This window comes from Emys orbicularis, chromosome 19, assembly GCF_028017835.1.
Source record: "Emys orbicularis isolate rEmyOrb1 chromosome 19, rEmyOrb1.hap1, whole genome shotgun sequence".
Lineage (NCBI taxonomy): Eukaryota > Metazoa > Chordata > Testudines > Emydidae > Emys > Emys orbicularis.
The window spans coordinates 1,307,117-1,322,735 of NC_088701.1; the positions used below are offsets into that span (position 1 = coordinate 1,307,117).

General features: G+C 66.4%; 1 protein-coding gene across 2 annotated transcripts in view; it reads left to right on the top strand.

Annotated features, from left to right (window-relative positions):
- The window catches only part of PDE4A (phosphodiesterase 4A), a 97,212-nt gene extending 88,332 nt beyond the window's left edge, over window positions 1–8,880 (top strand). For both annotated transcript variants that reach the window (XM_065419100.1, XM_065419099.1), the window contains 9 exons: window positions 1,042–1,135; window positions 3,748–3,926; window positions 4,471–4,569; window positions 4,882–5,046; window positions 5,657–5,756; window positions 6,459–6,613; window positions 7,076–7,198; window positions 7,424–7,606; window positions 8,396–8,880. In XM_065419100.1, coding sequence (XP_065275172.1) covers window positions 1,042–1,135; window positions 3,748–3,926; window positions 4,471–4,569; window positions 4,882–5,046; window positions 5,657–5,756; window positions 6,459–6,613; window positions 7,076–7,198; window positions 7,424–7,606; window positions 8,396–8,725 — 1,428 coding nt within the window. In that variant the 3' untranslated portion in view covers window positions 8,726–8,880. The remainder of the gene's footprint in view (window positions 1–1,041; window positions 1,136–3,747; window positions 3,927–4,470; window positions 4,570–4,881; window positions 5,047–5,656; window positions 5,757–6,458; window positions 6,614–7,075; window positions 7,199–7,423; window positions 7,607–8,395) is intronic.
- Window positions 8,881–15,619: the final 6,739 nt, after the last annotated feature.

Here is a 15,619-nt window from a genome sequence, read left to right on the forward strand (position 1 = left end):
TGCGGGTCGGGAGTGAGGGGCACCGGCAGGGCTGGGGGGGGAGGAGCCCAGGTCTGGGCTAGCGGGGGGCTGCGGGTCGGGAGTGAGGGGTGCCGGCAGAGCTGGGGGGCAGGGCTGGGCTAGCAGGGGCTGCGGGTCGGGAGTGAGGGGCACCGGCAGGGCTCTGGGGGCAGGTCTGGGCTAGCGGGGGGCTGCGGGTCGGGAGTGAGGAGCGCCGGCAGAGCTGGGGGGGGAGGAGCCCAGGTCTGGGCTAGCGGGGGGCTGCGGGTCGGGAGTGAGGGGCGCCGGCAGAGCTGGGGGGGGAGGAGCCCAGGTCTGGGCTAGCGGGGGGCTGCGGGTCGGGAGTGAGGGGCAGCGGCAGGGCTGTTCTGACACTTCCCCTCGCTGCCCTGTGCCCCAAATTCAAACCTAGATCAAAGAATCCCTTGAGTTTATTCAAAGAATGCGAGTTCTCGGGGGGGGGGGCGGAAGGGGGGGCAGGGGGGGCTCCGGCCTCTCCCCCGTGCTGGGGAGTTGGGTGGTTGCTGGTGTTGAGTAGCTAGGAGTCAGGGGGGTCCGGGGCCTCAGGGCCCCGATCGCGGGGGGGGCTCTGCCCCTTAGACCTGCAGCTCCACGCGGGCGTCGGCGCTGGCGGCTGGAGCTCGCTGGCAAGGCCCTTGCACGGCGCATCACGCCTGCTCGCACAACAGCAGCTCACACGCGTAGTGGGCAGGTGTGCAAACGCAGGCACTGGGCTTCCACGCAGGGACGTGCGTGCAGCAGGCCACTGTACAGGCACAGCAAGGCGTCCCCGCACACAACTGGACACAGCGACGTTCACACTCGCTTGCGTGGGGAAGCGTGCACACCTGTGAGTCTTGCCTGTGCAGCAAAGCAGGTGTGGAAAAGCGTGCACGCCGGCTTGCCCCCTTGCTTGCATGGTGGAGCATGCACACACATGCGTGCGAGGAAGTGTGCAGCTCAGCTTGCACGGTGACGTGCACACGCATGTACACTCGCCCAGGCAGCCCCGCTCAGCCCCTTTCTCCTTCTCGTTGGCAGTTCAAGAGGATGCTGACCCGTGAGCTCACCCACCTGTCGGAGATGAGCCGCTCTGGAAACCAGGTCTCCGAGTACATTTCCAGCACGTTCCTCGGTGAGCACCGAGCCCGGGGGGTCCCCGTGGGGCCTGGGCTCAGACCTGGAGTGGGGAGAGGTGCCCCAGGGATGGGGCTGCCTGCCCATGTGTGCCACAGGGAGCCCAATGGTTACTGGGAGCCAGGACGCCTGGGTTCTCTCCCAGCCCTGGGAGGGGAGTGGGGGCTGGTGGTTAGAGCGGGGGGGCTGGGAGCCAGGACTCCTGGGTTCTCTCCCCGGCTCTGGGAGGGGAGTGGGGGATGGTGGTTAGAGCAGGGGGGGCTGGGAGCCAGGACTCCTGGGTTCTCTCCCTGGCTCTGGGAGGGGAGTGGGGGCTGGTGGGTTAGAGGAGGGGGGCTGGGAGCCAGGACTCCTGGGTTCTCTCCCTGGCTCTGGCCCCGCTCCCTGTGTAACTGTGGGGGAGTCACTTCCTGGGGCTGGAGATGCTGAGCAGACACTAGTGCCCGGCGTGTCGGTGCCACACAGGCCCGTGTGGCCCCCCAGCCCCGCCTCACCAACGCGCTCACACCCCTCTGCCCCCCCCCTGCGCCGCTGCCCCACGCCAGGAAGGCCGTTCTCTGGCTGTGTCCGGAGCCGCTTCCCGCGGAGGCAGACGGGTCCCCGGAGCCCCATTGACGTCAGAAGGGACAAACTTCCGGCCTAAAGCAAATGTTGTTGCAAAGGGCCCGTCAATGGGACGTCTGTGCGGGAGCCGGCTCCCCCCAGCTGCCCCGGGCACCGGCTGTTAGCCCTGCCCGGGCCAGGCCGGCACCCACGGGCTCAGGGGGCAGCTCAGATCGGGGCACCGGGCCCGCAGCAGCTCAGGGGAGGGGCTCACGCCTGGGGGCTGAGGGGCTGTTTAGGAATACAGGGGGGGGTGTCAGTGACGCGGCTCGGGGGACTTAAGTGAAACGAGAAAGGAAAACAGTTTGTGCACAAGGCTGGAATCCAGGACTCCTGGGCCCCCCCCCCCCCCCCCCGCTCTCACCACTGGGCCCTGCTCCCCTTCCAGAGCCAGGACTCTGGGTTCTCTCCCCAGCTCTAGGAAGGGGAGGGGAGGGAGTCCCAGTGGTGAGAGCGGGGGGGGGGGGGGGGCTAGGAGCCAGGACTCCTGGGTTCATTCCCCAGCTCTGGGACGGGAGCGGGGGCTAGTGGTTAGAGCAGGGGCTGGGAGCCAGGACTCCTGGGTTCTCTCCCCAGCTCTGGGAGGGGGGTGGGGGCTGGTGGGTTAGAGCAGGGGGGGCTGGAAGCCAGGACTTCTGGGTTCTCTCCTGGCTCTGGGAGGGGAGCGGGGCCCAGTTGCTGTGGGGGGGCCAGGGGGGACTCCGGAGGGCTGGGCTGTGAGGGGCCGATTCCGGGGGGGGACTCCGGGGGGCTGGGCTGTGGGGGGAGGTGCGGGGGGGGCTGGACTGTGGGGGGGGGGCTCCGGGGGGCTGGGTTGTGGGGGGGGGGCTCCGGGGAGCTGGGCTGTGGGGGCCGGGCCGGGGGGGGGACTCCGGGGAGCTGGGCTGTGAGGGGCCGATTCCGGGGGGGGACTCTGGGGGGCTGGGCTGTGGGGGGAGGTGCGGGGGGTGCTGGACTGTGGGGGGGGGGCTCTGGGGGGGGCTCCGGGGGGCTGGGTTGTGGGGGTGGGCTCTGGGGGGGGCTCCGGGGAGCTGGGCTGGGGGGGGGCTCCGGGGGCCTGGGCTGTGGGGGGGTCAGGGGGGGACTCCGGGGAGCTGGGCTGTGGGGGGACTCCGGGGGGGGCTCTGGGGGCTGGGCTGGGGGGGGAAGGGGGGGCTGGGCTCCGGGGGGCTCCGTACAGGCCCCTGCCGAGAGCAGCTCTGGGTCACTGTTACCACATGTATCATACGGAGTCCTCTGCGTTCGGATTGGCTGGGGGCCCTGTGATGTCACAATGCTGCCCTCCCCCCTCCCCCCCACTGCCTGAGTCCCCTCCAGGAACCCATGTCTTGGGGAGCCCCCACCCCCTACGCTGCCATGATGCCTTGTTCCGCCCTCTTCTCTGCAGGTGCTTGGGGGGGGGTTGCTCCCCGGTTCCCCGAGCCCCCCGCGTCCTGCTCCCCGGTTCCCCCAGCCCCCCGTGTCCTGCTCCCCGGTTCCCCGAGCCCCCCGCGTCCTGCTCCCCGGTTCCCCGAGCCCCCCGCGGCCTGCTCCCCGGTTCCCCCAGCCCCCCGCGTCCTGCTCCCCGGTTCCCCGAGCCCCCCGCGTCCTGCTCCCCGGTTCCCCGAGCCCCCCGCGGCCTGCTCCCCGGAGTGACCTCCCCCACACCCTGCACTGCTGCCACTGGTGGGGGGGGGCACCTGTTTCCCTGCCGGGCCCAGCCCGACCGGGGGCTCCGAGTCCGGCCCCCGGGGGGACTGGCTGGACCCCAGGACCTGACGTCAGCAGCGTGGGCACCAGCCTCCCCGGGACAGGACTGTGGGGGGAGGGGACGCACCCCGAGGGCGGCTGGGGGAGGGGTGGTTTGCACACGTGTCCCCCCCCCCACGCACATTGGCCCAGTCTCCGGCGCACGCCCAGTCACACTCAGATCCGTGCGCTCACACTGACTGCTGCACGCTCACTCTTGCACGCCCCTGTGGCACAGCCTCTCCCCCGCTGACCGGCCGCTCCCCCCCCCCCCCCCAGACAAGCAGAACGAGGTGGAGATCCCGCCCCCCACGCAGAAGGAGCGGGACAAGAAGAAGCAGCAGCAGCCCATGTGCCAGATCAGCGGCGTGAAGAAACTCATGCCCAGCTCAGGCCTGACCAACTCCAGCATCCCCCGCCTCGGGGTCAAAACCGACCAGGAGGAGCTGCTCAGCAAGGTGCGGGGAGGGGCTGCGGGTCGGGAGTGAGGGGCACCGGCAGAGCTGGGGGGGCAGGGCTGGGCTAGCAGGGGCTGCGGGTCGGGAGTGAGGGGCACCGGCAGAGCTGGGGGGGCAGGGCTGGGCTAGCAGGGGCTGCGGGTCGGGAGTGAGGGGCACCGGCAGAGCTGGGGGGGCAGGGCTGGGCTAGCAGGGGCTGCGGGTCGGGAGTGAGGGGCACCGGCAGAGCTGGGGGGGGCGGGGCTGGGGCAGCAGGGGCTGCGGGTCGGGAGTGAGGGGCACCGGCAGAGCTGGGGGGGCAGGGCTGGGCTAGCAGGGGCTGCGGGTCGGGAGTGAGGGGCACCGGCAGAGCTGGGGGGGGCGGGGCTGGGGCAGCAGGGGCTGTGGGTCGGGAGTGAGGGGCACCGGCAGAGCTGGGGGGGCCTGTGGGACCAGCTGGGCACTCCCACCTCTGGGCTCCTGCAGATGTGTTGTACCAGGCCTCTCCGTGGGGGCCCTGTTTCCCCCCCCCCCCATTCTCACCACCCCCTGTTCTGCCTTCCAGGAGCTGGAGAATCTCAACAAGTGGGGCCTGAACATTTTCCACGTCTCCGAATATTCCAAGACCCGCTCGCTCAGCTGCATCATGTACACGATATTCCAGGTAGGGCCCCAGGCCAGGCGCGGTGGGTGGGGCCTGCCCATGGAATCACACCTGGCACCCGCCTGGCCAGGGATCCTCAGCGCTGGCCGGGAGCCAGGACTCCTGGGTTCTGTTCCTGGCTCTGGGAGGGGAGTGGGGTCTAGTGGTTAGAGCGGAGGGGGGGCTGGGCATCAGGAGTCCCTTCCCAGCTCTGTGGGACGGGGGTCTGAAGCTGGGGTGGGGGGTGCTGTGGGCTCTGCCCACAGGAGTGTCTGGCGCTGGCCCCTCTGGCGTGACTCTGTCTGGCCACAAACGCCCCCTTCCCCCCCCCAGGAGAGAGAACTGCTGAAAACCTTCAAGATCCCGGTGGAGACGCTGCTGACGTACGTGCTGACGCTGGAGGAGCACTACCACGCCGACGTGGCCTACCACAACAGCCTGCACGCCGCCGACGTGGTCCAGTCCACGCACGTCCTGCTGGCCACGCCCGCCTTGGATGTGAGTGGGGGGGCCGCCAGGGGGCTGAGCGTGTCAGGGACAGAACGGCCGCTGGGGGCTCTCGTGCCACCGGTGGCAGAGTGGGGGCCCTGGGGCCAGCTCTCGATCCCTTGTGACGCAGGGTGTCCAGGACGTGACCCAGCCCGGCCGGCTGTCAGGGAAGCAGCCGGAATAGGGACGGAAACGGGACTGAAACGAATTGGGGGGGGGCTGGAAAGCTGCCTGTCCGTCTGTCCATCCACCCCCAGCTGTCTGTCTCTCTGCCCACCCTGGGTCCGTCGCTGCCTCCTGTGAGGTCTGACAGCCCCGGCAGCAGCTGGCATGGGCCCGCTCCGAGGCAGGATACCAGGGTGATGGGCCCCGGGGCTAACCCCCACATGGCAATTCCCCGCACAGTCTCTGCAGCTTCCCGAGAGCCAGGGCAGAGCAACGCCCGGCTGTGCCGATGGCATGGCTGGGCGCGGGCCTGAGGGACCGGGCCCAGGGGGGCAGCCAGGACTCCTGGGTTTCTCGCGCTGCGACGTGCCCAACCATGGGGCAGAGCCAGCCCCTGCCCTCGCTTGTTAACCAGCCGGGCCCGGCCTCAGCCCCCTGTGTGTGCCCTTGGCAGGCTGTCTTCACCGACCTGGAGATCCTGGCCGCTCTGTTTGCAGCCGCCATCCATGACGTGGATCACCCGGGCGTCTCCAACCAGTTCCTGATCAACACCAGTGAGTGCCCCACGATCCCGCGTCCGGGGGCGAGGGCCTGGGGGTCCCGGCGCTTCCCAGAGACCCGCAGCAGCCTTGGGGGGGATACGTGTGTGTTTCCTAATCTCTCCAGCTCCGGCGCACACGCCCTGCACCGGGACACACACGCCAGCCCTCCTGCGCACACCCCTGTGCACCGGGACCTGGACACATACCTCAGCGCACACGCGTGCACTCCTGCACACACCCCCGTGCACTGGGGGACACGCACACCAACCCTTCTGCACACACCCCTGTGTACCGGGACACACGCCAGCATTCCTGCGCACACCCCCGTGCACCGGGACATGGACACGCCAGCCCTCCTGCGCACACCCCTGTGCACCGGGACACACGCCAGCATCCCTGTGCACACCCCCGTGCACCGGGACATGGACACGCCAGCCCTCCTGCGCACACGGCCATGCACCGGGATACACACACACCTGTGTGCATTCTGACACGTGTGCACCCCCCCTGTGCTTGCCGTCAGAGCTGCCCCGTCCCCCCCGTGCAGCCGGCTGTGTCAGTCCGGCCCATGCACGCAGCTCCCCACCATGCACCGATTCCCCCTCCCGGGGGCACGGGGTGAGGGGGCTAGGAGCCGGGGCGGCTGAGGGGGGTAGGAGCCAGGGCGGCTGAGGCCGGCTCCCCGGCGCCCCCTGACCCCCCCTCGCCCCGCAGACTCGGAGCTGGCCCTGATGTACAACGACGAGTCAGTCCTGGAGAACCACCACCTGGCCGTAGGCTTCAAGCTGCTGCAGGAGGAGAATTGCGACATCTTCCAGAGCCTCAGCAAGCGCCAGCGCCAGATGCTACGCAAGATGGTTATTGACATGGTGAGCCGGGCTGGAGCCGAGCCCCTGCTCCCCCCACCCCCCGAGGAAGCTCATGCAGTGTCCCTGGCCGGCCCCCGGGGGTCCAATCCCCGCACCTGGTGGCGGGATCAGAGCAGGGGGGGCGTCTGTGCCCTTTTCCCAGCCCTGCCACCGGGTAGGAGGGAGGAAGGAGGGTCGTGCCGGGGCAGGGTCTGGGCTGTCCCCGACTCCGGGAGGGACCTGGCAATCAGGACTCCTGGGTTCTGGGCGGGCTGTGGGGGGCTGGGGCAAGGGGCGCTGTGCTAGGACTCCTGGGTTCTGGGCGGGCTGGGGGGGGCTGGGGCAAGGGGCGCTGTGCTAGGACTCCTGGGTTCTCGGGGGGGCTGGGGCAAGGGGCGCTGTGCTAGGACTCCTGGGTCCTGGGTGGCTCCTCCCCTCCCTCCCGTGACAGTCTGTCCCCCCCGTTTCCCCCCCCACACACAGGTCCTGGCCACCGACATGTCCAAGCACATGAGCCTCTTGGCCGACCTCAAGACCATGGTGGAGACCAAGAAAGTGACAAGCTCCGGGGTGTTGCTGCTAGACAACTACACGGACCGGATTCAGGTGGGTGGGGGCTGGGGAGGGCCCCCAGTGCATGGGACACGGGGGGGGGGAGGGAGATGGAGGCCCCCCAGATCAGCCAGGTGAACGAGCCGTCCATCCTGACCCACCTGGCCCGGGTTAGCTTGGAGGCTGGCCGGGCTCGCTGCACCGGGGGCAGGGGTTCCCGGGGGGGCAGGGCGGGGGGCGCTGGCCCAGTCCCCACACTGTTCGTTCTCCCCACCCCAGGTCCTGCGGAACATGGTTCACTGCGCCGACCTCAGCAACCCCACCAAGCCGCTGGAGCTGTACCGCCAGTGGACCGACCGCATCATGGAGGAGTTCTTCCGGCAGGGCGACAAGGAGCGGGAGCGGGGCATGGAGATCAGCCCCATGTGCGACAAGCACACGGCCTCCGTGGAGAAATCCCAGGTGCGGGCGGGGCCGAGAGCCGGGGGCCCAGTGCTGCCGGGAGGGGCCCGCTCGCCCGGCTGGCTGGCGGGGGCCGGGCAGGGCTCTGATCGGACCCGCTCCAGCCCATGGCGCAGCGTGGGGAGGTCCTAGTGCCAGCCACTGAATGCGCTTGGCTGGAGGTGTGGGGCCAGCACTGGGGGGAATCCCAGGGGCACCAACACGCCCCCCAGGGCCCTCAGCTTACTCACTCCTATGCCGTGAGCTGTCCCCCTGCCAAAGCCCAGAGCTCCGGGTCCTCTGCCCCACAACCCTCTGCCCCGTTATTACCAGCATGACGGTAGCACCTAGAGAATCCAACTGGAGCCCGTCGCGCCGGGCGCCGCCCAGACCCCAGCCGAGATCAGGACCCCAGCCAAGATTGGGGCCCCGTCACGCCAGGCGCTGCCCAGACCCCAACCAAGCTCAGGGCCCCGTCGGGCCGGGCGCCGCCCAGACCCCGGCCGAGATCGGGGCCCCATCGGGCCGGGCGCCGTGCAGACCCGGCCGAGATTAGGCCCCGTCGCGCCGGGCGCCGCCCAGACCCCAGCCGAGATCGGGGCCCCGTCGGGCCGGGCGCTGCCCAGACCTGGCCGAGATCGGGGCGCCGCCCAGACCCCAACCGAGATCGGGGCCCCGTCGGGCCGGGCGCCGCCCAGACCCCGGCCGAGATCAGGCCCCGCTGCGCTGGGCGCTGCCCAGACCCCGGCCGGGATCAGGGCCCCAGACCCCAGCTGCTCTGATTCTCACCTCCCTGGCTCTGCCTTTCAGGTGGGCTTCATCGACTACATCGTTCACCCGCTGTGGGAGACGTGGGCGGACCTGGTGCACCCCGACGCCCAGGAGATCCTGGACACGCTGGAGGACAACCGGGACTGGTACCACAGCATGATCCCGCAGAGCCCCTCCCCGCCCCCGGACGAGCAGGACAAGGCCGAGGAGGCTTGCCTGGAGAAATTCCAGTTCGAACTGACGCTGGAGGAGGAGGGCGAGGAGTCGGATCAGTCGGGCCGCGAGGAGGAGGAGCTGCCCTGCCTGTCCCCGGAGGAGGGGGGCGGGCAGAACGGACTGGCACACCACACAGCCCCTGGGGCACCGTGACTCTGGGCTTCGGCTAGGCCGCCCGGCGGGAAACAAAACTAAAACCACACACACGCACCCCCCGCCATGGACTCTTTTTGGGGGGGGACCAACAAACAACTCCATTTAATTTAATTTTGGTTTTAGTTGGGGGGATTTTTATTGTATTTTTTACAAAAAAAGAAAAAAAGAAAAAGGAAAAAAAAAGAAAAACTGAAAAAACCAAACCACAACAAAGGGAACAAACACAGCAACTGTAGAGGGGGTTGGGCCCGGGCCCGGCCCCCGCACAGCGGAGCTCCAAGCCCTCCGGACTCTTCCACCTCACGTCTGCGGCTTTGCTGGTTTTTTTACTGATCCATTCGGATTCTCTTTGATTTGGAGCAGCCGGGGGCCGGGCGCTTTTCGCTTTCCATTCGGGTTTTCCCTTCCCCACGCCCTTTAGAGATCTATTTTTTTAAACAATCAGGAATGAACGCAGAGCAGGATCGGAGCACACTGTCCTAGCTGGGACCCTCAGCCAGCCTAGATCTGGCCTGGGGTCTTCGTGCCAACGCTGCCGGCTGCTCCGGGCCGCACAATGGTGGTTATTATGATTTTAATTTATTATTGCAGGGGGAGGGGATGGTTGTGGGGTCTGGGTTATTTTTAACGCACCTGGTAATTTATTGTAAATTAATTATTATTTTTGGAAAGTTGGGGGGGAGGGGGAGAAGTTATTTTATTTTTCTGTAATCAGATTTTTTTCTCCCATTGCTCGGGGGTTCATTTCGTCCCCCTGTTTCCCCTCCCCCACTGAGACCATAGCCCCCCCTTTCCTGGGAGGACGAGAGGGGGCTTAACTTTTGAAAAGGGGGAACTAAATGGCGAAGCTACAACACTCCCCCCCCCCCCCCCCCCCCGAAGCAGCCGCTCTCCGAGCGACCAGCCAGCCAAGTCTTCCTCTCTTCATCCGTTTGCACAAATACGGCGCTCCGGCCGCATGGATTGATTGTATCAGCCAGCTGCTCCCTCCCCCCCCCCCCCCCCCGAGCAGCTGGGAACCAGCTTCGCTTCACTTTGAGTTGACTTGCCAACACCCCCAGCTGGCAGCAGACGGGCCGCGGGCACCGCCGCTGCAGGAGGCGCCCAGGGGATAGTCGAAGGTGCCGAAGCTGGATTCAGGGGGCGCTGGGCTCCGGACCGTCCTCTGGGGCTCCCGCCTGGTGCCCTCTGCGGCATTAGGCCCCCAACACCAGGGCAGCCGGGCACCGCTGTGGGGGCCGGGCGTTCCAGGGGGCCGACCCTCGGGACTCTGGCCCTGCAAGAGGATGCAGCTCCCGAGGGCTTTAACTGACCCCCCTCGGGCTCCCGAAGCCCCCGGCCCTCTCCCTGCGCTGGCGGCTGTGGGGGCAGGCGGGGGGGGGAGTGGAACAAGCGCCCCCCTCTGGCCGTGGCCTCGCAGACCCTGGCGGGCAGCGCTGCAGCGCAGCTCCAGGGCTCCAGCAGGAGCTGGGTGGGCTCGTGCAGACGCGGGACGCCATCCCCGGCAAACGGGAGCTGGGCCCGGTGGCTGCTGCCTTCCCTGGGCTGGGGGGAAGCCAGGCAGGGCTGCTCCCCCCTCCCCCCCGAATGCCCAGCACCCGGAGGGGGCAGGTGGAGCTGCGGCTTTAGAACCATTTCCTCAAGGTCTCCCTGTGCTAAAGGGGGGGGGGGAGCAGCTCCCCCCTTCCCCCCCGCTCCACTAGCCGCGTCTGCACCTGCCCGGTTCTGTCTGCAGGACGTGCAGGGCTCGCTCTGGGGGGGTGATCTTGGGGGTTACATCCAGGGTGAAAAGTCAGGGTGATCCTCCCCGCAGGAAACCAGAGTTTCTTCCCATTGCATTGGGAGGGGGCAGTTGTATGGCAAATGAGTCCTTTGGGGGAGAGTGAGAGGGCAGGGAGGTGGGATCAGGCTGGGGCTGGCGTGTGCCATCCTGCAGCCCCCTCCCCCCCACCCCGCAGGAGTGAAGCAATAATGAGTGAGGTTGCCCCCCCCCCCCCAATGCTTCAGCGAGCTTTCGAACCAAAGCCCTTGGACGCACCATCCCCTGGGGCCAGCACCTCCGGGGTCCTCGGCCGGGGGCTGCCCTGGGGCAGGGGGGATGAGGAACATGGGCAGGGCCCACCCGAGCGATGTGCCACCGGGTGTGGGCCTTGGGCAGGCGCAAGCCATGTGGGTGGCCCCAGCCAGCACCCAGTGGGGCCCCGTGGCCAGCTGGGGGGAGCGGTGCCATGTCTGAACACTGTACTGTAGCAATTGATTTCTATTTTCGGCCAGCCGGGGTGCAGCCGGGGCGGGGGAGCGGGTGGTGCCCGCCCCTGTAGAGCCTTTATTTTTGTACGCGGTTCGGGTCCGTGCGTCGGTCGGGTCGGTTTTGTTCTGTACATACTGTGAATAGCAGCTGTAAATGACTCCCCCCGCCTCAAACAAGACAGCGTGGGCCGGGGGGGGGCTGAGCCCCCTCCCCAGGATCTGAGCTCCCCCCTCCCCCCCGCGTATGTATCTGGTGTAACTGCTCCTCTTTCGCCATGTCCTTGCCGTGTTTCTCTCTTGGCCTTTCCCAGTCATCAGCTGCGGAGCTCACAATAAAACCAGGAGGAAGGGACCCTGCCTCTGGCCTCTGGCTTCCACGGGGGCGTTGGGGTGTCCGGGCAGGGCTGGGGGTGGGGTACAGCTGGGCGTGCCCCTAGGTTTGTGCAGGGGGTGGGGGTGCGCCATGGGCAGCTCAGGGGGTTGCCTGTGCATCCCTGGGGCGTGGGGGGGTCACCTTACAAAGACCCCAACCCTGCACCCCGGGTTCTGTGCAGCACCCACTGGCACGGGCTGGGGGGTTCCAAAGCCGGCGGCTGCTGGCGGCCCCATTCCCAGCCCCAGGGGCTGCGGGCTCAGGCCTGGGGTCGGGGTTGCCACTGGGGCAGTTCTGCGGAGGGTGTGGGGGGGTCCTGCAGCCCTTCCCCCCAGGTCGGCCTCGCAGTATCGCCAGCCCCAACGGTTCAAACCGCGTCAGGCTCCCCGGCCGCAGGCGACTGGCTCCGAATCACGAGCTTCGGGGAAACGGCCGGAGGGGGGCGCCTTTCCCGGGCCCTGCGGTCAGAGCCGGACGTGTCCCCCCGAGGCCGACGACGCCCTTGTTCCTGGAGCCCCAGAGCACCCACGGGGCGGCCGGAGCCAGACCCGGAGCGTCGCCAGCCCGAGGGCCCCGTGCCCAGCCGGGCAGTGCCACCCCCCCAGCCACACGCTGCCCAGGCCACGGCTGGGGGGGCAGCTGCTCCTGGGCCCACCCAGGCTGCTGGGGGGCGACGGCCCGTCGAGGGTCCCCAGGACTCTGCCCCCAGGCCCAGGCCCAGCCTGGGGGGGGAGGGGGGGTTACAGCTCTCACTGGGCCTCACACTGCCCCCCCCCCCCAAGTCCTAGCCGCCTCGTGTGAGCCACGTGGTCCCTTGGAGACCCCGCCCCGCCCCTTGCAGGGCCTGGCCACGTGGCCTCCCATAGGGCCCGCCCCTCCACGCGCTGCGCCGTGTTCTCTGCCGCCACCTAGTGGCAGCTCGGGTAAAAACCGCTCGGCGCGGGGACAACATGAATCAGCGCATGCGCAATGAGCAGGGGCGAGGCTAATGGTCCCCTTCCTACTGCGCGTGCGTGCAGTCGCCAACCCCCAGTCTTTTTTTCAAAAGCGGCGCGAGCCGGACGGGTGGGCGCCGATTGGGCGAGGCGGGGCGGGACGGCCAATCCGCGGCGAGCGGCGGCCGCGGAGGCCAATGGCCAGGAGGTGGGGGCGGGGCGGAGGTGGCTAGATCCCGCCTCCTCGCCAGAGCGACCGGACGAGCGGCTGGAGGTGAGCGCGAGGCCCGGGAGCGCTGGGCCCCGACACCCCCCCCCCCCGCGGCCCGACACCCCCGCGCGTAGCCCCGCCCCTGCCCCCCCCGCCCCGACACCCCCGCGCTTAGCCCCGCCCCTGCCCCCCCCCGCGGCCCAGCCCCGGCCCGACACCCCCTGTGCTTAACCCCGCCCCTGCCCCCCCCGCGCCCTGCCCCCTACCGACATCCCCCGCGCTTAGCCCCGCCCCCTCCCCAGCCCGACCCCCCCCCGCGGGGAGCCCGCCAGTGACCCTGACTCGCTGCTCGGGGCAACCTGTGGGCTGAGACCCCCCTCCCCCCCGGCCGGTTGTGACCCCCCCACTGCCCAGTGGCCGGGGGGGCCGGGCTGGAGTTTGCTCCATGCCCAGCGCCCGGGGGGGGCACCGCACTGCGGGCACAGGCCGAGGCCGGGCCCTGCCCCTGCGCAGGGAGGCGATGGGTCCCCGCCGGTGCCGGGTCCCTGCGCGGAGTGTCGGGCGCCCGGCGGCCCGGGGCTGGCAAGGCCCCCGCGCTGGTTTCCCGCTCAGGCTGGGTGGGCGACTCGCCCTGGTGCCCCTCGGGGCGCTGGCTCTGCCGGGCCCAGCCATGGCCGCCAAGGGGCCTGCTGGGGTCAGACACAGCCAAGGCTGGGCCGACGCGTCCGCTGGAAAGTGGCCGGGAGCTGTGGGGACCAGTCCCATGGGAACGGTTTGATTTGAAGCCAGTTGCTGGCAGGTCAGCGCAGGCGAGACCCAGACCGTGCAGCCTCCCGGGGTATGTCCTCACTGCCAGGACAACCCGGGCTAGGCCAACCCCCCCTCCACACAGCAGAATCTCGGCGCTTCAGGCCTGGGCTAACCGACCCCGCGCTGGGGCGGGAACCGACCTGCTTTGCAGGGCGGACCCAGGCTAAACCACTCACATGCTGATCGTCACAGGGCCATGGTTCTTTGGGTCGGGCTTTTCAGTGGAGATACTCCCCCCAGACTACGTTAACCCGGGTGCTCGGCGCTGGACGCCGATCCCCTGGGGTAGATGTGCACTGCAGACATAGCCAGGGTTAACTCACGTTAGCCTGTCTCAAGTGAGAGCTGCCACACGGCCATAACAGCAGAATGCGTCCACACTGGCACTGCTTTCCCCGTGCGAGGTGCTCGGGCTTCCAGGGGCATGTGCAGCAGGAATTCTTTCCCAGAGAATCGGGGGAGACCTGGTCTGTCCTGGTGGCCTGGCCGGCCCCAAGCACCATCACACTGAAGTCAGGTGTTTGTGTGTGGATGAGAGCTCACGCCCAGGCTGGTCTTTCTAGGTGACAAATCTAAGGAGCTGTCCCAGATTGAGGGGTCAGTAGAGGAGGTTTGGGAACAAATTGATAAATTAAACAGTAATAAGTCACCAGGGTCAGAGGGCATGACCCAAGCGTCCTGCAGCAATTCACATATGAAATTGCAGAACTTCTAGCTGTGGTGTGTAACCTCTGGCTTAAATCGGCCTCGGGAGCAGATGCCTGGTGGAGAGCTACTGTGATGCTGATTTGAAAGAAGCCTGGCAATTCCAGGCCGGTTAGCTTAACTTCAGTCCCAGGCAAATGGATTGACACGATAGTGAAGAACAGAATGATCAGACACAGGTGAACACGATTTGTGGGGGAAAAGTCAACACGGCTTTTGGAAAGGGAAAGCATGCTGCCTCACAATCTGCTAGCATTCTCTGGGGAGATCAACAAACATGCGGACAATGGGGATCCGGTGGATATATGTACCTGGACTTTCAGAAACCTTTGACAAGGTCCCTCATCAAAGGCTCTTAAGCAAAGTGAGCAGTCATGGGATAAGAGGGAAGGTTCTCTCCTGGATCAGTAACTGGTTACAAGATAGGAAATAGAGTAGGAATAACTGGTCAGTTTTCAGACTGAAGAGAGGTAAATAGTGGTGTCCCCCAGGGGTCTGTACGGGGACCAGGGCAGTTCAATATATTCATAAATGATCTGGAAAAAGGGGTAAACAGTGAGGTGGCAAAATTTGCAGATGATACAAAATTACTCCAGATAGTTAAATCCAAAGCAGACTGCGAAGAGCTACAAAGGGATCTCTCAAAACTGGGTGACTGGGCAACACAATGGCAGATGAAATTCAATGTTGATAAATGCAAACTAATGCACAGTGGAAAGCATAATCCCAACTATACATATAAAATGAAGGGGTCTAAATTAGCGGGTACCGCTCATCGGCTCAGTGTGCAGCAGCAGCCAAAAAGCGAACAGAATGTTAGGAACCGTTAGCAAAGGGATAGATAATAAGACAGAAAATATCATATTGCCTCTATATAAATCCATGGGACGTCCACCTCTTGAATACTGCGTGCAGATGGGATCGCCCCATCCTTAAAAAGAGATGATAGAATTGGAAAAGATGCAGAGAAGAGCAACAGAAATGATGAGGGGGATGGAACAGCTTCCATGTGAGGAGAGATTAGCCAGGCTGGGACTGTTCAGTTTGGAACAGAGACGACTAAGGGGGGATCTGCGAGAGGGCTGTAAAATCATAGATGGTACAGGGAAAGTGAACAAGGAAGTGTTATTTACCCCTTCAAGAACTAGGGGTCACCCAATGAAACTAATAGGCAACAAACGTAAGGAAGTTCCACTTCACAGAACGCACAGTCAACCTGTGGAACTCACTGCCAGGGGATGTTGTGAAGGCCAAAAGTATAACTTGGTTCCAAACAGTGTTAGCTAAGTTCCTGGAGGATGGGTCCCTCAATGGCTGTTAGCCAGGATGGGCAGGGACACAGCTCCGTGCTCTGAGTATCCCTAAACCTCTGCTTGCCAGAAGCTGGGACTGGATGTCGGGGGATGGCTCACTTGATAATTGCCATTAGCCTGACCCAGTCTGGCCTGTCTTATGGTCTTAAGTGCTAACTTGCATTCAGATGGCCGTAAAACCAAGCCCTGGGAGACAGCAGGGCAGCGAGCAGCTGTGGACAGTTAACTGGGGAGTGAAGCCCTCTCCACAGTGATTCATCATGGAGCTAGAGAGACCCTTGGTAGGGTGATGCT